The sequence below is a fragment of the Chionomys nivalis genome, chromosome 1, assembly GCF_950005125.1.
Source record: "Chionomys nivalis chromosome 1, mChiNiv1.1, whole genome shotgun sequence".
Classification (NCBI taxonomy): Eukaryota; Metazoa; Chordata; class Mammalia; order Rodentia; family Cricetidae; genus Chionomys; species Chionomys nivalis.
Window position 1 is genome coordinate 153602659 of NC_080086.1, and position 20514 is coordinate 153623172.

The 20514-nt window shown below is 41.5% G+C and overlaps 1 protein-coding gene across 5 annotated transcripts in view; it reads right to left on the reverse strand.

Annotated features, from left to right (window-relative positions):
* Window positions 1-20514, reverse strand: part of Lmbr1 (limb development membrane protein 1) — a 162388-nt gene that overhangs the window by 51604 nt on the left and 90270 nt on the right. For all 5 annotated transcript variants that reach the window (XR_009058182.1, XR_009058165.1, XM_057788326.1 and 2 more), the window contains 3 exons: window positions 11570-11650; window positions 2812-2888; window positions 2224-2301 (listed from right to left, as the gene is read on the reverse strand). Coding sequence is in view for 3 of the 5 variants with exons in the window: in XM_057788326.1 (XP_057644309.1) it covers window positions 2224-2301; window positions 2812-2888; window positions 11570-11650 (236 nt within the window). In the remaining 2 variants the exon portion in view is untranslated. The remainder of the gene's footprint in view (window positions 1-2223; window positions 2302-2811; window positions 2889-11569; window positions 11651-20514) is intronic.

The window sequence follows — 20514 nt, forward strand, 5'->3', positions numbered from 1 at the left end:
TCATTTCCTTGGTCATTTTAAATTACAATGGCAGCCAGACTAATAAAACAGAAACCAATAAATATTATCACACACATTATATATACATTCTAATTTAGACATAAAGGAATAAGAATACCATGGCAATTCCATTCATGAATAAAGTAATGGCGTGGGACTTATCATCATTTTGTCATTTAAGAGAATACAGACAATGCCAAAAGCAAGTGGTCAGGTTTTAGACATGCCATCCCAAACTGGACCCTAAGAAAGTCCCTTGTTGTAGGTGTCGGGTTCCCAGTGCAGAGAAGAGGAGCCTCCTCCTTCCTCAAGGCAGGACCCAGAAGCAGTGGAGCACATGATTAAGGAGCAGCACTCCATACCATCACGGTCCAGCATGCCATCACTGTCCACTCCTCCGCAAATGGAAGCTACGCTTTCATAAATTTTATATTAAATTCATCTACTTCTCTCTCATTATGACTTTTGCTATTAAGACCTCTACCATGAACCCAGTGCTGGATAAGGAAAAGATCCTACTTTCCTACACTACAAAAGTATACTGGCCAAGATGGAAAGATGTTCTAGAATACTCACTCTCTCAAGAGAGACTAAGGGAAAATTTATAAAAAGAGTCATACATTTACACAAGCATACAGGGAGCTCTCGGGGTACAAGTCACTGTACTGAACAGGAAGGAGATGACACAAAATGCACCCCACTCCTTTGTTCCACTATACTGGGGTGAGAGTCAACAGAAATCACAGGAGCAACTTCCCGGTGTGGGAATTCGGTATAAGAAGAAGACAAAGCCGAGCTGCAGAAGAGGAGTGCCTTTGCAGCAGGCCCTCCAGTGAGAACTGACGGTGAAACAAGGTGATAGAAGGTGGCAGGAGGGCCCAGACACACTGCTGGTTGGGAAAGTCAAGACAATGGCTAAAAAAAATTAAAAGCAGGGTACCTCCATCTCAGATGAAAAGAAAGGAATTAAGACAGGGACTTTTTTTTCTGTGAGAAAAAAATGGCAACATCTGGCTTACGAGAAATATGACATAGTAAGATCAAGAGGGTCTTAAAGACACCACTATGAGGACTGGAAAACCTATTGACCTAGAAAAACAAAATGTACTTCAAAATGTAAATCAAGTAACATTTTATATATTCAAAAGCTACCAGGTCTGGTGGCCCACACCTGTAATCCCAGTACAAAGGAGGTAGGAGCAGGAGGATCAGACATTCAGCCATCCTTGGCTACAGAGGGAGTTTGAAGCCAGGCTGGGCTACATGAGATCCTGTTCAAAAACATAAACACATGCATGTGTGTGTACATGAGTGTGTGCATGTATGGGCATATGAGCATGCATGCACACATACACACACAGACACCACCACCATTAGCCGCAGCAGCAGCAGTAGCAGAGAGGTATTTCCAAACTTTATAGACAGCTGGAAAAGTGCTGCAAGCTAAATATTGTGGCATATATCTGTAACATCATCACTTGAGAGACTGAGGCAAAAGCATTGCAAAAGGATGACAAAAGACAGCAAGTCAACTACAAATATTTAATGATATATCTCTTCCTAATAGAGCATATATTCGAATATATACCAGAACCTAACAAAAATCATCAACTTTTTATTTGGGACTATTTTTGAGACACGGTCTTAATGTGTAGTCCAGGCTGGCCTTGAACTAAAACTCAAAACATTTAGTCTCTTAGGTGCTAGGAGTGCATGCATGATGCATGTGCCACCAAGACTAGTGGAAGCACCAATCTTTAAACCAGATAAAAGTTAACTCATGAAAAAAGTACATCTGGACTCTCCTCCAATAACCACACATTTTAAACAAGTCTCATAAATTCTGTCTCATTTCCCTCCACTTATATAACATATATATATATAACAAATATGTAGCAAATTTGTTAAATCTAACTAATCTGCTCTTTATACAACACTATTTTAAAGCATGCATTTTCTTTAAAGAACTCCAAATAAAAACTTCAGTAAAAATCAACATCATGTCTGACATTGAAGTCTATAAATAACATTGATATTTGAAAAAATGCCCCAGAAACCAAAGTGTGTATGTGTGCATGTGAGCATAAACATGTTTGTGAAAGCTCTTTATTCAGAGAAATTCATAGGGCTTGGGACGCTTACATTCAGAAAGGTGTTTCCAGGAACTTAAACAAAATATTCAAACACACATCTAAAAAGACTTTTGAATGCATTTAACTTTACCCTTGTTCCCTTTGGCATTGCAGTCTCATCAACCAGTAGGCAAAGAATATTACACGCCACCAAGAGGACCGAAATGGACTGCAACAGAGAAAGAGCTGTCAGGTGTCAGTTTCAAACACTCCTTTTGACAGTGCACATCACCTGTGTCTTTCAGAATGGGGAAGTACAGTATATACAAGCACTCCGAGACAAACTGCAAGCATTTTGTAAATTATGATTTCAAGATTTATGACAGAAGGTAACAATACGGACGGATTTACTGTGTGGACTTCCTAGGGCCATGCTCTAGCACAGCTCATCTTAGAAAAAAATGCCACTCCTGCAGCATCTGCAGCAGCAGTTATGCTTTGTGTTTTCTTAATTCTACTCAAGCAAAACCTGCAGTTCCTGTTGCATGAGGAAGTGTAACCTTAAGGATTTATCTAATTGTCATTCATTTCCATTCTTTGCTGTGCTGAATTTTTACAAATTGAGATACAGACAGATTTTGATTCTGTTGCTAGAAACCCAGTTAACTGGAAACAGCTCAGCTAAAGGAAACAGTAAACAAAGGACGATAGTTATTTAAGCCAGCAAGCAACTTCTTACTGTTTCAATAAGAAGTAGAACCATGACAGCAGGATACACCAGATTTCTCTCCCATGCTGAAGCCTTTTTTCGCCTCTCTATTAGAAAGAAAAACAAAGTAAAAATTTCATCAATTTCCAAAAATTCTCTCCAGGTTCATATTTTCCTCACATCTCATTATATTGTGACCAGTATACATTATTTTTTGTTTTCTGAAAAACATAAATTTTAAGATAAATTGTTTTTTTTAATTCTTTTTTTTATTTTATTCTTTTTCAATTAAAATTTCCGCCTCCTCCCCGTTTCCCATTTCGCATTTCCCTCCCCCTCCTCCCACACTTTGCCCCCTCCCCCCACTCCCCTCCCCCTCTCCCCACTCCTCTCCCCCTCCCCCCACTCCATTCTCCCTCCCTCTCAATACTGAAGAGCAGTCCAAATTCCCTGCCCTGCGGGAAGTCCAAGGTCCTCCCACTTCTATCTAGGTCCAGGAAGGTGAGCATCCAAACAGGCTAGGCTCCCACAAAGCCAGTTCATGTATTAGGATCGAAACCTAGTGCCATTGTCCTTGGCTTCTCATCAGCCTTCATTGTTCGCCATGTTCTGAGAGTCCGGTTTCATCCCATGCTTATTCAGTCCCAGTCCAGCTGGCCTTAGTGGGCTCCCAATAGATCAGTTCCACTGTCACAGTGGGTGGGTGCACCCCTCGTGGTCCTGACTTCCTTGCTCATGTTCTCCCTCCTTCTGCTCCTCATTTGGACCTATAGCAGCATTGTTTGTAATAGCCAGAACCTGGAAACAACCTAGATGCCCTTCAATGGAAGAATGGATGAAGAAAGTGTGGAATATATACATATTAGAGTACTACTCAGCGGTAAAAAAACAATGACATCGTGAATTTTGCATGCAAATGGATGGAAATAGAAAACACTATCCTGAGTGAAGTATCCCAGACCCAAAAAGATGAACATGGGATGTACTCACTCATAATTGTTTTCTAGCCATAAATAAAGGACATTGAGCATATAATTTGTGATCCTAGAGAAGCTAAATAAGAAGGTGAACCCAAAGAAAAACGTATAGCAATCCGCCTGGATAGGGGAAGTAGACAAGATTGCCTGGCAAAAACTGGGAACTTGCAGGTGAGGTGGCATGGAACTAAGGGTAAATGGGGTGAGAAACGTGAGAAGGGGAGGATGGGGGGAGCTCGGGGGAATGGGATGGTTGGGATATAGGAAGGGTGGATACGGGAGCAGCGAAGTATATATCCTAACTAAGGGAGCCATCTTAGGGTTGGCAAGAGACTTGACTCTAGAGGGGCTCGCAGGTATCCAGGGAGATGTCCCCAGCTAGTACCTTGGGCAACTGAAGAGAGGGAACCTGAAATGACCCTATCCTATACTGATGAATATCTTACATATCACCTTAGAACCTTCATCTGGCGATGGATCGAGATAGAGACAGAGACCCAATAAATTGGTTTTTTTATTTTTATCTATAAACTATAAAAATCCATTTAAAATTAGCTTGCTACATTAAAAGTTCAATGACATGAAGCTTAAATTTCAGCTTAGTAAAGATAATTTTGCTTTTAAGAAAATATATCATTAATAAATAGCTCACTTTTAGGATAACGAATATGTATGTGTACTTGACACACATGTATATACTGGCACAAGCAGATATTTGAGGGAATAAATGAGTGTGAGTGATAATCCCCTCTAGTCTCAGGTCCCAAGGCTGAACATCTGTTTTCCAGAGGCTTTAAAGGGAACTTCCCATTCCAGATGAAACAAACTACTTCATACCACACCCGATCCATGCTATGAACACTGGGGGAGAGGAATTGATCTTGAAAACCATCTCTAGATGTATTAGAGCAACAAGTTAAGGAAAGCAAGAGGCCAATATTGTGTGATGTAGTGGAGGTGAGCCCTCTCTGTGAGCATCCATTCCCAGCAAGGCAGTTTTCAATATTGAGTTAGTATGGGCCCAAGAGTCTGATACATCAAGTAGAAGTCAAGAGACAATGCATGGCAGGGGCCTTGAGTGGCTCAGCAGTTCAGAGAACCTGCTCCTCATCCAGACCTGGGTTTGGTTCCTAGACCCACATTGTGTGGCTCACAACAACCTGTAACTCCTGCTCCAGGGTTCTGTACGTACCTGCACACATGCGGCACACATGCAGCCAAGCAGACACACACACACACACACACAATTTTTTCCCCTTTACATTTGTGAAAGAGGCAAAAGCAGCAGCAATGCTGAAGCAAACTCTCAGGAAACCCAACAAAGCCAAGGAGGAAAAAAAAAAAAAAAAAAAAACCAAGAAGTTTGGAGTTAGCAAAGAAGTCGGAATTTTAGAGGGCAAAATCCCAGAGAGAAGAAATGGATTAAGAAGTAAGTCTGCCGTGTAGATCCCTCCTTCCTTGAGACCTCAGTAGTGAGAATGCTATGAAAAGGAAGAGAGAGATATAGGTGAGAGGCAAAGCTGCCGGGCCCAACCTAAAGTCCACTAGGAAGCAGAGTCAGAACCAATGAAAAGCAATACCTTAGAAAAGAGACTGTCAGACAGTGTACGGCCACTCTAACAGCCTACCCAAAAGAAGAAAATGTCCTCCAACTTCTATAATTTTAAGAAATATTCAGAAATCAGTCAAACATTATCAGGAGGTAAAGAAGAAACAGAGCCAACAGGAACAGACCCTCAATTGTCCACACACAGACTAACAAAAAGAGGCCTTAATTGATAGTCAACTAAATAAATGACAAAACAACAAAACTCACAAATAAATCTGAGCCAATGAAAACAGCCAAATGAACATCCTAGAGCTGAAAAATACTGTAAATGTAAAATGAAATGAAAATGTAAAAAAAAATGAAAAATTCAATAAGAAGTTTAAACAACAGTATGGCACATCTGGGAGATACTAAAGTAGAAGACAGACCAGAAGACAGCACGAGAGGCTAGGACACAGAAAACAAATGGTAAGAGAATGGGGAAAAGTCTAGTGTGTATTTAACCAGAATCTGAAGAAATCAAAGAAAATGGAACAGATAAAATCTGATAAGGGGGGCTGCTGGGTGCCATTAGGGCCTGGTGGATGAAGGACACTGACATTCCCACCTGGAGTAACTTACCCAGGGTGGGGAGGAGAAACCATCAGCCAGCTCTGGTGCCAGGTGGTCAGCGCCATTAGAGTGAGCCAATATATGGTGGGGTATGAGAGAGATAGAGAAGCAGAATGGCCTATGCTCTGTGGAAAGAGGCAGATCTAAAGAGGCAAAGGCAGTAAGGAGCAGGCTGATTGATGAGGGAAGCCTGTTTGCCACCTGAAGTAACATTGACTTCCAGGCCTGGGCTGCTGCCAAAGGCCATGAATGGGTCAATGGCCCTGTCTTAGCTGTGGTCTGTGTTGTGGCTCCTGTCATCACTGAAGGCCATGAGGATGCCTGGGGTCTGGGCTGTCACATGTGCCACGTTGGTGCCCGAAGGCCATGCCACCACATGGGCCACCCTGAGCTGAGTGGCCTGAACTGCCACCTGGGGCCATGGAGACATTAGGGCCCAAGCTACAGCCCAGAGCCATATCTGGGTTCATGATTTTACTGCAGCCAGAGTCCATACTGACAACTATGATTCCTGTTGCCATCAAGGGCCCTGCAATGCCTAGGAACCAGCCCACCACCTGGGGGCATATTGGTGTCTGAGGGCCACCCTGTGGCTGGAGCAATGCTGATCTGAAAGGCCTGCACTACCACCCTGAGCAATGGTGACAACTGAGCCCAAACTGTTGCTGATGCTCATATCTAGGTCTATGGCTCTGACGCAGCCACGGTCTCTGTTGATATCTGTTGCCCATGTTACCACAGGAGCCCATTTGAACCATGTGTTAAAGTACAAGGGCTGAGCTAGCACTGGCTCTCACTGGCCCAGAGAGAGCAGCCCTCTCCCACTAGAGAGCTGACCCTGCCCCCTCATCCTGCCCCTCATAGGAGGCCCCCATGTGCACTTGGGAAAGCTGGCCCCATGCCTCATCATAGGCAAGGGAGAGCTGGGTCTGCCCCTCATCTGAGGAGTGTTGATCCCAGCAGCCCAGATAAACCAAGTCAGCTACCACCCAGGTACACATCTAGGGCTTTGAGTTGGCACTCCCCAATATCTACCCCAGCTATGACCTGCTAGAGTACATGAGGGACTGGCCCTGCTCCATAGCCACAGGATCTCCATGACTCGGGGCAACAGCAGAAGATCTGAGAGGAGATTCAGTGAGGGTCCAGCACTGATGGTGTACCAGAAGCTAGAGGCCTTGAACCAGACCAACACCTCACTACACAATGAACATTTTCAAGTAAAGCTGTTTGATGGAGGAAGGTCATTGGTTAAAAAAATAAAGAAACTGCTTGGCCCTCATAGGTTAAAACATAGGTGGGTGGAGTAAACAGAACAGAATGCTGGGAGGAAGAGGAAGTGAGCTCAGACACCATTTCCTCTCCTCTCTGGGGCAGATGCGATGCCGCTGTGCTCCAGAGCAGACGCAATGAAGCTCAGACCCAGGATGGACATAGGCTAGAATCTTCCTGGTAAGCGCACCTCAAGGTGCTACACACATGAATAGAAATGGGCCAGGCAGTGTTTAAAAGAATACAGTTTGTGTGTCGTTATTTTGGGGCATAAGCTAGCCAGGCGACCAGGAGCTGGGGCAGCAGGAACAGAGCCCACAGCTCCTACTACAGCTGTTTGGACAGAAAACATGATACACTGCAGCTCCCAGTGTGACTGAAACGAATAAAGAGGCATAGAGAGGCAGGGAAAATGGAGGAGGGGAGGGCTTTTGTTTGTTTGTTTAATTAATATTCTTATTTTTATTTTTATTATTACTTTAAAGGTTTTCTTGCTGGGGGACACTACAAGGGTGAAGGATAGATATGGAGAGACTGGGAAATGAGTGGAACTGAGGTTCACGATGCTAAATTCCAAAAGAATCAATAAAAATTACGTTTTAAAAAATTGATAAGATAATGACCAACAGTTTTTCAAACAATAAAATCATTAAGCCACAGCCACAGAAGTGAGAAGAGAAAGAAAGGCAGGCAAGCAGGCATACATACACACACACAAAATGTTCAGGACCCTGAACTTCTGATCTTGGGAAGTACAATAGGTTTGAGGGGCAGTGAACAATACAAACCTAAACGACCTCAGTTAACATCTTGAAAGTTTCTAGAACATGATGGCTAGGCAAAGGAACCAAGAAAAGCTCAGTTCATTCCCGCCCAGAAAACATGAAATGTGAGTCTGAGAAAACCCAACTAACTGAGATCTTCAGAAACAAGATTGCAGGACAAATTAAGTACACCAAAAGTCTGCCAAGGGTCACCTCACATATGCAACTCAGACACAAAGCACTCTATGGCTAAAGACAAACATGAGGGAACCGTGCTTGATAGTTGCTTGGGCCACACGGAGAAATGCCCCACAATGGAGCAGGTGCCCTGGAGCAGTACTGCTCTGGTCCAGCCCAGTGAGATTTCAGAGACAGCCAACTGAATCAGTTAACTGCATTTCAATCCAAAGTTCCTTCCCCTCAGGGATGCAAAAAAAATACCAGCATCCCAAAATGCCTATTTTCCTTTCAAAAATTGCCGAGCATGCAAAGAAGTAAAAAATAACATAAAACAAATAATATGAAACAAAACCAATCCTTTGAAACTTATCAAGAGCTAACAAAGAATGTCAGAATTCACAGGCAAAGCGATTAGAAGTGCTTTTTACTAGTGATGGTTTCTATTGTTGTATTATCAACACCATGACCAAAAGAAACCTGGGGAGAGAGGAGTTTATTTCAGCTCACAGCTATAGTCCCTCATCTAAAGAGAAGTCAGAACAGTAATTCAAGGCAGAAGCGTGGAGGAAGAACTGATGCAGAAGCCACAGAGGAATGCTGCTTACTAGCTTGCTCCTCCTAACATGTTCAGACCGCTTTCTTACACCACTCAGGACCACCTCCCAAGGGTGGTACCATCTACAATGAGCTGGGCCTTCCCACATTAATCATTAATTTAAAAAAAAAGAAATGTCCACAAGCCAATTTAGTAGAGCATTTTCTCAATTGAGGTTCTCTTTTTCCAAATGACTTTAGCTGTAGCTCAGCAGTTCTTAACCTGTGGGTCTTGACCCATTTGGGGGTCACCTAAGACCCTCAGAAAACAGATCTTTACATTCCGATTCATAACAGTAGCAAAATTATAGTTACGAAGTAGAGACAAAAACAATTATATGGTTGGAATCACTGCAACATGAGGAACTGTATTAAAGGGTCTCAGAATTAGGAAGGTTGAGAGCCACTGCTCTAGCTTGACAAAACAATAGACAACCAGCACAGTTCTCAGAGGGGCTACAGAAACCGCTCAGTTGGTAAAGGCCTTGCTGTGCAAGCATGAAAACCTGAGTTTGAACACCAGAATTGACATGAGAAAGCCTAGTATAATGCACAGGCTTGTAATTTCAGGGCTGGGGGGCAGAGACAGGAAGAGCTCCAGGATGTCTGGCCAGGTAGTAGAGCCAAAACAGTGAGCTACAGATTCAATTAAAAAATAAATAAATAAATTTAAAATCTCAAAAACAAAGTAGAAAGCAATCAAGAAAGAAACCCGATATTAACCACTGGCATGAACATGCACCCACAGATGCACACACACATACTTAAGAGTGCTCTCATAACTATATTCCTTCTTTTTTCCAACAAAGTTGGAGGAAACAGATTGAACAATGTCAATTATCAGCATGAAGATAACAGGCCCAAAGCAAAACTGAAAACCAGTGTCTGAGAATAAAATACAGCAGATGGGACAAGAGACAGATGAGACCTGCAGAAGAAAGGTTGAGATGAGTAAAACCGCAAAAGAAACTATCCAAAACCAAACGAGCTACAGATAATCTGCAAATAACTGAAGTCCCTGAAAAGAGCAGCACAAAGGAGAAAAGAAAAATATTGGAATAAATTAAGAGTCAAAATTTCTCAGGTTATATGAAAAGTATAAATTCCCACATCCGGGAATGCAAACTTGTGCAACCACTTTGGAAAGCAGTGTGTCGGCTTCTAGGAAATTCGGGATCAACCTACCCCTGGACCCAGCAATACCACTCTTGGGAATATACCCAAGAGATGCCCTATCATACAACAAAAGTATATGCTCAACTATATTCATAGCAGCATTGTTTGTAATAGCCAGAACCTGGAAACAACCTAGATGCCCTTCAATGGAAGAATGGATGAAGAAAATATGGAATATATACATATTAGAGTACTACTCAGCAGTAAAATACAATGACTTCTTGAATTTTGCATGCAAATGGATGGAAATAGAAAACACTATCCTGAGTGAGTTAAGCCAGACCCAAAAAGAGGAACATGGGATGTACTCACTCATATTTGGTTTCTAGCCATAAATAAAGGACATTGAGACTATAATTCGTGATCCTAGAGAAGCTAAATAAGAAGGTGAACCCAAAGAAAAACATATAGTCATCCTCCTGAATATTAACCTTCATCAGGAGATGAAAGGAGACAGAGACAGAGACCCCACATTGGAGCACCGGACTGAAATCCCAAGGTCCAAATGAGGAGCAGAAGGAGAGAGAGCAGGAGCAAGGAACTCAGGACCGCGAGGGGTGCACCCACACACTGAGACAATGGAATGTTCTATCAGGAACTCACCAAGGTCAGCTGGACTGGGTCTGAAAAAGCATGGGATAAAACCAGACTCGCTGAACATAGCTGACAATGAGGGCTGCTGAGAGGTCAAGAACAATGGCACTGGGTTTTGATCCTACTGCACGTACTGGCTTTTTGGGAGCCTAGGCTGTTTGGATGCTCACCTTACTAGACCTGGAAGGAGGTGGGGGGTCCTTGGACTTCCCACAGGGCAGGGAACCCTGACTGTTCTTCGGGCTGCTGAGGGAGGGGGAGTTGATTGGGGGAGGAGGAGGGAAATGGGAGGCGGTGGTGGGGAGGAGGCAGAAATCTTTAATAAATAAATAAATAAATAAAACTCCCACATCCAAGAAACTTGATGAGCCAAAAACCAAGAAAGTCGCATTAAGGCACATCATAATTAAAGTGCCTTCTATCAGTCATAAAAAGCACATTTTAAAAATCACATTGACAGAGAAGTTTTTACTTAGTATTTCTCAAAAATAATGCAAGTGGGGCTAACAAGATGACTTGGTGACTGAAGATACCTGCCACCAGTCAAAGTCCACATGAAGGAACAGAAGAACCTATTGCTGCGGGTTCTTCTCTGACCTCCACATCCACTCTGGTATGTGTGCAGCCAGCCACATACAGAAAAAATCAACTCAAGTGAACAGATAAAGCCCCAACATCTTTGCATGTTAACATATTTGAAAAGTAACTTCAGGGGCTGGAGAGACGACGGCTCAGTGGTTTAGAGCATTTGTTATTCTTGCAGAGGCCTCAGCTCATCACCCAGCTCCCACAAGGTGGTTCACAACCACTGGTAACTCCAGTTCTAGGGGCTACAAAGATAGACATGCAGGCAAAGCATTCATAACATATAAAATAAACAAGCCTTTTAAAAAAGTAATTTCAGAGAATTTATACTTACCCTCTCCTATAAGAAAGACCAATGACTCTGAACACAGAAAGTTTTTAACACAAACTAAACTTTCATAAATTTTCAAATATTTTAAGACTATTTACAGTCTTTTTATAACTATCCAAGACTAACAAATAAGTCCAAAAGAAAAGTACAATACCTAATTTTGTCTTAAGGGTCTTTACATTCTCAAGTTCTTTCTCCAATTCCATTACGTTGTATTCCACTGATGAAGACAGCCCTATCAAAGCAAAAGTACTTGTAAGTGTAGCAGTGGATGCCTTAACACGGGAGAGCATGTAGACCTGTAGCTAAAATACAAAGCATCTGGTACTCACTGAGGGCTGGGAAGGGCAGTGGCTGCTGTGAGTCACATAAAAGCTCACTATTTAGAGTAGCGGTTCTCAAACCTGTGAGTTGTGACCCCTCTGGAGGTCAAATGACCCCTACAGAGGGGTCACGTAAGACCATCAGAAAACACAGATATTTACATTAGGATTCATAACAGTAGCAAAATTAAAACTACAAAGTAACAGGGAAAATAATTTTATGGTTGGGAGTCACCAGGACATGAAGAACTGTAAAAGGGTTACAGCAGTAGGAAGGCTGATAACCACTGCTCTAGAGAATCCAAACTCATGAAGACTAACAATCATATTTCTTAGAAAAATGTCTTTCCTTGCTGGATCTCTTATACTAATCTTTCTTATCATGTGCTTACTATAGTAAGAACAAAGAGTCAAGACCTTCCCCTCTCCAGTTTGCTTCCCTAAAATTACAATTATCCCCAGTGTGGCTGGTGCTTCCATGACTTTCTTTACATTCATATTTAACTTCTGTCTTACATATGGGTTTTCTGACTCATCCAAACTCTTAGACAAATGTCAAACCAGACACATTAGTTGACTGTTTGCAATTGCCTGTCAATAAACATCTCCTAACAGCTGAGTGTGCATATCACAATCTGGACGTGCCGCAGCTCCACTCAGCATTGCTGCATTTGTCAATATTCTGGTGAGCATTAGCACATGCGGTTCATTTGTTTCTATTACAGTCTGAAGTGGGCCACTTTCAGTTTTAAAAGCTTTTTAAGGTTTACAGTTCCCAAATGTTTTTATGTACTATAATAATTCAAATTATTGTAATAGTTTCAACTTCTATCAACAGGTTTTGAAAATTCCTGTTTTCAAAATGCCTATATCATCCATCACTCACATTGGATGCAGCCAACTGTTGAACTTTTGCCAAAGTGATAGGCTACTTAAATGCACATTTTCCTAAATGCATCAGATTGCACCTCATGTTTCTCATATGGGTTTCCTCCACTCCTACTTTCTACTTGTCTCACCAATAGTTTGTGTACAGTATCTTCCTAGTCTTTTGCTCAATCTCTTAAATCCTGAAACAGATGATTTTTAAATCCCCAGATATAATGTGTCAGGTTAGGCTTCCTCCACTGTTAAAGGATTGTTTTCATTATGATTGTGCATTTGGTTGCTGAAGGTCTCCCTTATTATATCTCTAGGATTGTTACTTTTTTTTTTTCTTGGTTTTTCGAGACAGGGCTTCTCTGTATAGTTTTGCAGCCTGTCCTGGACTCACTCTGTAGACCAGGCTGGCCTCAAACTCACAGAGATCTACATGCCTCTGCCTCCCAAGTGCTGGGATTAAAGGTATGCGCCACCATCGCCCGGCTACATTTTTCTTATAAAATATATTTTATCATTTTATATTGATCATTTTCTTAAATGTTCTGTGACCTAAATTCTATTTTGAGAACTTTTAAGTTTTACTTCCTTTTAGGTTTTACTTGCCTTGCATTTGTGTGCATGTGTTTCATTGTAATCATTATCTAGATCTTCTTTGAAGTTTAATCTCTTAAATCAGTTAATTCATTGGAACCCAGTAGGTGGTGGCATATGCCTTTAATCCCAGCGCTTGGAAAGCAGAGGCAGGAGGATCTCTGTGAATTCAAGGCCAGCCTGGTCCACAAAGTGAGTGACAGCCAGAGAAACCCTGTCTGGAGGGGGCGGGGAACATTTGTGATAAGCAAATGAACTTGACTCCCTATTTAAAACAGCAAAGCAACTCACTGAAGAGGCCAACAGGAAACTTTGCAGTAAAGGTTATCCCTGGATATATGCATATGTACAAACAAAACTAAATAAACTCAGTAGGTTATATATGCATTAGTGTATATGTATGTTTGCGTGTAATAATAATAATTAAAGAGGACATCAGAAATGTGGAAGGGTAGAGGAGTTGGAGGGGAAATAGAAAGGACCAGTGATGCAGATGCAATGCTCATGTATGAAATTCTCAAAAGTGAATAAAACTATTTATAAAAGAAAATGCATAAACAAGCAAGCAGAGAAACCAGGCAACTGGAAGCCCTAGTGTCAGAAATCCTGTTACATTAGTATGGGGAACAGACAAAACCCTGAGTGAATGAAGTCCTGAATGATTGTGTGTTGTTGATATGGGCACAATCATGTTAAGAACTACAAAGCCTCAGACCCATGGGAAAATGAATGGCAAAGCCTTCCTTCCTGATCCAAGAGCAAATGTTGATTGTGAGTGCAGAAAAATGTCTACCATAGCTTTCTTCCCCAGAATTATTTATGGTCTGAAGACTGCAGCCCTACAGAGATTTTCTATTCGTATAAACTAAACCTTGTTCAGTTATATGCAATAACCCTGTCTCCCTATTCAATTCAATATAATGAACATGCTGAGTTTTTGGCTTGCTTTGGTTTCTCTATCAGAGAGCCCAGTCCAATTGAATCCAATTTCTGTATCTGTCTTCTCTTCATTGACCCCTAGAAATAAGAAACAGAATGACAAGAATGACAACAAGAATCAATAAAGCATAGGAGGTAAGAATGCCAAAGACCACTTCAGTCAGGTCTGTCCCGGAGCCTTGATGAGCACAGCACAGCAGGGAGAAGTCAGCCTAATCGCCTAGACTCCAGAATGAAAACTCAGGAGTGCTTCCTGCCTCAGCAAGGAAAGGTGAGAGGGGAAGGAAAACTGCAAAGCTTTGGCTTCATCAGAGAAAATGCAAGCAGGACCTGAACAAAATGATGCGCTAAGTAGCCCACCCTCATTCATTCTGTTTGTCTATAGCCAATTCACCTTATTACATTCAGTAAAATACAGTACCTGCATTCAGAATAACTCAGTACATCAGCTTTCCACACTATTGCCCTAGTTTTCAGTGAATTTGAAGTTTTATCTTTTTCAGAATAAAGCGTACACAAAGCTCTGTGTCAAGCATTTGCTTGGACTTGTTTCAATGCCCGCTTCCTCCTAATGCCACCTCACCAAGGAGTGTTTTGCTGATTCTTCACCAAAGCAGAAGAGAGAAGCAGAGAGAGGAAGGAATCACAGACAGAATACCTCTCAACGACATGCCTCCAGTTCCTTGAAGCTAAGATCTACCTTCTAATGCATGTTTCTCAACCTGAGGGTCACAACCCTTTCACATGGCTCACCTAAGACCATCAGAATACATAGATATTTACAATTCACAACAGTAAGCAAAATTACAGTTAGGAAGTAGCAACAAAAATACTGTTATAGTCGGAGGTCACAACAGAAGGAACTGTATTAAAAGGTCTCAGCATTAGGAAGGTTAAGAACCACTGTTGTGATGTTTACAGCGTCTTGCAAACTATCACGACCAGCTAGAGCCTTTAATCATGAGCCTACAGTTTCAACACTGTTTCTGAGAAGTCTGAAGCAATTCTCAGTCTTACCCCAGAAAAGTCTGCTTGTCAATGACACTGTAAATTGTGCAGGATCTTTGTTCCCAATATTCTTGCTCTGAATACATGTCTGTGCAGTGTTGGGAACACAGTGAGCATTTTCAATCTTTTTCAATCTCAAAATTCACAGATCAGATCAGAGCAATTTCTTGATCCTGTCATTTTTTTTCATCATATTTTTTCCTTAGCCCTGTCTGGAAGGAATGTCTTGATAGCTAGAGGCTAGCTCCACTGAAGGGGTCTCTCAAATTCTTACCTCTTACACTTTACTTATTTTTGTCATTCTGGTTTATTTTCTTACTCCTAAGTCAACGCTCCAGGTGAAAGTGGCCTTCTTGTCCGACTCAGGGTATAAGAAGTGGTTCATCTCGAACCATTCCTTCTCCATGCACCCATATCTACATGCCCATGCCTGCTGTGTTCACATGGGAGGCTTTCCTCACTCACCAGTCTTGGTTGTTTGTATTTTAAGAATGAAGTTATGAGAGATAAACGCTGGTTTGAACTTCAGACAAGGTGAGTCTCACTCATAAGAATCCAATGATTCCCTCTGCTAGAGCTGCAGAGCTTTCCTCTCGGGCAGGTTCCTGAGAGGAACCCTCCTGATCTCCTTGTCAAATAAAGTTCAGCAGTGCGAGTGGAGGATGGACCTACGAATCTGTCTGTGCGCACTCCCACCCTTCTAAAGTGGACAAGAGGCATGTGTCTGGCACCTCGAATAGAAGCAAGGGACATGGAGCTTAAGCCGTTCATGACAGCTTTTCCATGAGTGCTTCCTTTCTTCCTTCATGCTACCTCACCTGGTGGTGCCAAGGTATAAATCAACCATAGATGATTTAGGAATGGGCTTCTTTTAGTCTTTTAAAGTGGTTAATTCCAACATTTTCCTGTCTACTACATTCCAAAATTTTTATTGTGGTTTTTCTTCTTGGAATTCTCTGTCCTCTTAGATTTATAATTCTCTGAAACTCACTGTTCTCACCTGTGAAATTGCAAGTACCTGTCAGGATGTTTTCCACTAAGCCACAAAACTCAAAGTAACTTAAAAATAAGTAAATAGTTCCACATAATTAGAATTTAGGAGACAGAGCAAGCCTCCGTGTGGTTTTCCAACAGCTCAACAGTGACATCAAGGGACTAAACTGCCTCCCGCAGTTAGACTGATGTGTGAGGAGTGGGGCTTTTCCCTCTAGGTAGGGCAAATGTGTAGACGATTTAATCTGCCTTGTCTTTATTTCATCTTTCCCCAGCTACAAGGACTTTTGTTGATTTTTTTCTCAGGTTTACAGTATGTCAGTGCTTACGTTCTCATTTGTAGTTCTCATACTTGGATAGCTTGTTTTCATTATAACAGTATAAACATATTTCAGTATAAACAGCCTTAGCCTATAACCTGCTGTTATGTATAGAGTACTGTGTCAAGGTAAAAGCTCTCACCACCATGTTAGCCAATCATCTTTCCTCCCAGTCCTCATCTTCCTGAAATATTATTTCAAGTACAATGGTACTAATGGTACATTTTTCCTTTAGTGCAGAAGTTAGAATAGTGCCTGCCATAGATTCAGTGCTCAGTGCAGAGACATGAAATGAGTACATGAATATTTTTTTGCCCTAATCAATAAGTAACATCTTGCCGGGAAGTGGTGGCCTTTAATCCCAGCACTTGGGAGGCAGAGGCAGCGGAGCCCAGTGAATTCAATGCCAACATGGTCTACACAGTGAGTTCCTGGACAGCCAGGATTGTTACACAGAGAAACCCTGTCTTGAAAAACCAAAAAAAAAAAAAAAAAAAAAGTAACATATTTGGGAACGTGTAACCCTTTACAACTGCATACGTTATTTAGTGGCCTGTAGCAAGTTGCAGAGGTAAGTTTGATGCTGAACTATCTATTTTAAAAATATATTTTAAAAATATTTTATTCAAAATAAATTTTCATATAATATATTCTGATAATTCCACTCCACTGCCCCAACTCTTCCCAGATTCTCCTCACCTCCTTCACCCTCCTAACTATACTTTCTTTCTTTTCTTCTCTCTTTAGAAAACAAACAGGCCAACAAAAAACAAATCAGAATTTTGTTCTATTTTCAAGATAAGGTTTCTCTGTGTAGCCCTGACTGTCCTGGAACTCACTCTGTAGACCAGGCTGACCTAGAACTAAGAGATCCACCTGCCCCTGCTTCGGAAATGCTGGACTAAGGTGTAAGCCACCACTGCCTGACCAGAATTTTTTTTAAAGAAAGAAAAAGAACAAGAAATATATATACACACAAACAAAACCCATAAAAACAAAAAAAAGGCAGAAACCATAATATATAAGCAAATATGGAGTAATACAAAAAGAATGCCCAAACAAAGCAATATGAGACAAAAGTTTACAAAAATACCATTGAGTTCATTTTCTTTGTTTTGTTACGTTTTGTTTTGTTTGATGGCCATCTACTGCTGGTCCTGGGGCCTAGCCTTAAGTGTTGTTAATATACCCAATGAGACTCTATTGGAGAAAACCAATTTTTTTGCAAGTGGTTTGTCAATTGGATATAGTTTCTTGGTTAGGGATGGGAGTTTGTGTCTACTTTCTCCTCTCAGTGCTGGGACCCTGTTTGGCTTGAACCTGTGCAGGTCCTGTACACACTGCTACGGTCTCTGAAGGTTCATACATGCATCAGTCCTATTGGGTCAGGAAGACACTGTTTCCTTGGAGCCATCCATTCCCTACGGCTCTTGCAATCTTCCCACCACCTCTTCTCCATAGTTTCCTGAGCCCTGAGGGGAGGAGGGTTTGATGGAGACAGCCCATTTTGAACTGAGTATTCCAAAATCCCTCACCCTGCACATTACTCAGTTGTGGATGTCTGTGGTGGTAGGCCGCGGTACCCTTCTAACTTTTGATGGTGGCTGAGCAAGACACTGATGTATGGGTAGAGCAGAACGTTATGTATAGGAGTCATTTGATTGCTATGTTCCTTTAACAGGACAATAGTATTTGGTTTTCCCCTAGGCCCATGGCCTACCTAGTCTCAGGTTCTTGGCTACCTAAGCAGTGGTCATGCATGGGTTTCTCCTCCTACAGTGAGCCTTAAATCCAATCAGAGAGTGGTTGGCTCCTCCCACAATGTTTGTATCACTGTTGCACCAACAAATTAGGCATGTAGGTCAGTGTCATAGATCTCAGAGTTTATAGTTGGGTTAGTGGTCACCCTTCTCCTCTAGTAACACAGAGAGTACCTTCCAGAACCATATACACTAGGGTGAAGGCTCTAGTTAGGCACCAGTTCAATTTCTCTGTTGAACTCTCTTTTGTATGCAATTTTTCACATCATTTCTGGAAGTCAAATTCTTATAGGATAAATTATCTTTTAAATCCCTGTTGAGGCCAGAAGCATAGAGCACTGACATAACAGAGGTATACATGTCCATGTAGCAATCTCTCCTACAACCCTCTCTGGCTTTGAATCTGCATTCAAGTCTCAGCTTGATGAATTTTTCCTTCTATTTACATTACCATCTTTTCTCACTTGTTATTTTCTCTCCATCTAGATATGTGCTTACCTGTAGTCCATATTTATTATTTCATTAATGATTTACTTCTCCTATATTCTGATCTATGCTTCACAAGAGCTTTTCTACTACACTTGTGCTTCCATTGCCTTTTCTACTCTTTGGCCATCCTCCTTTAGTTTTTACACTGAGTCCACCTGGTACTCTGTATGCCTGTATAATATCAAGACCTTTACTCTGATCAAACCTGCAAAGTAACACATTTACAAGTTCTAGGGCTTAGGATTGGGCATCTTTGGATAAGCATTATTCTGTCTACCTTAATAAATATTTTTTATTTCCTTTTATTTTTAAGCTCTGGGTAGTTTTGTTTTCTAATACACTTCCCTGGCCCATCTTGATACTTTTGGAGGTTAGGTACAAATTCTGTCTTGACTCTCGAATTAAACAACAGTAGGTTTCACCTGTCAGGTGATCCTCTTCCTCACTGGCCCTGAACAAGTGCCCTGCTTCTGTTTTCTGTCTTCACTGTTGTTTCCTTTGAAAGATAGGTGGTCCTTCAAAAAGCACTAGCTCTTGGTCTTGGGGACTAAAGGGCAAGTAGCCAAAAGAACTGACTCAGAAGGAGGCAGCTAACCTGAGTAGGAGGGCAAACAGTGACCATTCTCAAGCAAAGGTCCAAAGGAGTGCTGGGCTACATAGGTCTCACTATAGAGATTCAAAGGCCTTCTTTTCTAAGCCCCTAGAAAAGTCACAGATCCTCAGTCCTCCTGTTGTCCCTCTCTCATTTTTTCCCATCTCTGGAGACAGAGAGCCAATGCCACATGTCGGCTAAAAGTTCCATGCTGTCTCCAGAGTGCCTTGGCTTCATTATTTTATTCATTAATATCCAACTTACACTTTTACAAAAGTAGGGTTAAATGTAGCACAGAGATACTCAGGCATTATGAGCCAAACCTACTACAACTTGACTACAAATTTAGTTTTGGGGTTCTGGCAACCAAAGCAAAAAAGAAGCAATTAGGTTACAAAGTTAGTGGGCATCTCCAAAGGAAAGAGGACTTTCAGAGGACAGTACAGCAGTGTAAGACTGTCAAGTATCTTTAAATAAAAGTGCAAAATATCTAACAGTGATATTTTACTTCCAGTAATTAGTTTGAGGCTGGGGAATAATTGATGAACATTCTGAACTTGGAAAGAGAATGGTTCCCAGGACAGTATTCCTGGTGTGGTGTCAATTTGAAATTAAGTGAAGAGACTAGCAGCCTACCTTGTGATATATCTATATAGCTCAATACAAATGTCTATAATAATGAATGCATGCTTCCTCAAAGAAAAAAAAGATGAAGTGACATTTTTTAAAATTTTATTCTGTGTTCATGTGTGTCCCCCGCCCCGAATGTATGTGTATGCACCGCATGCATGCAATGCCATCAGAGGCCAAAAGACGATGTCAGACTCCCTGTAACTGGAGTTGTGGATGGTTTTAAGCTATTGTGTGGATGCTGAGAATTAAATTCAAATCCTCTGGTAGAGCAACCAGTGAGCCATCTCTCCAACCCCCTGAAGTCACATTTCCAAAATGTGCTATTATTTTAGGTGGTCCAACTCCAGACACACAAGAGTTAATTGGTAAGTACTATCTTTCATATAAAATCGAGAGCACATTCCTACTTTCCTCAGATAAGTGACCTGAAATAACAGTTTTCCAGGACATTCCCTTCCTTCATTACATGGTAATATATTAATAACCAAGCAAAAATGTGGGAGAGAATCCTACATTATAAATGACCAAGCCAACAATGGCTAGTATGTGGACTTATGGCATATTGTAAA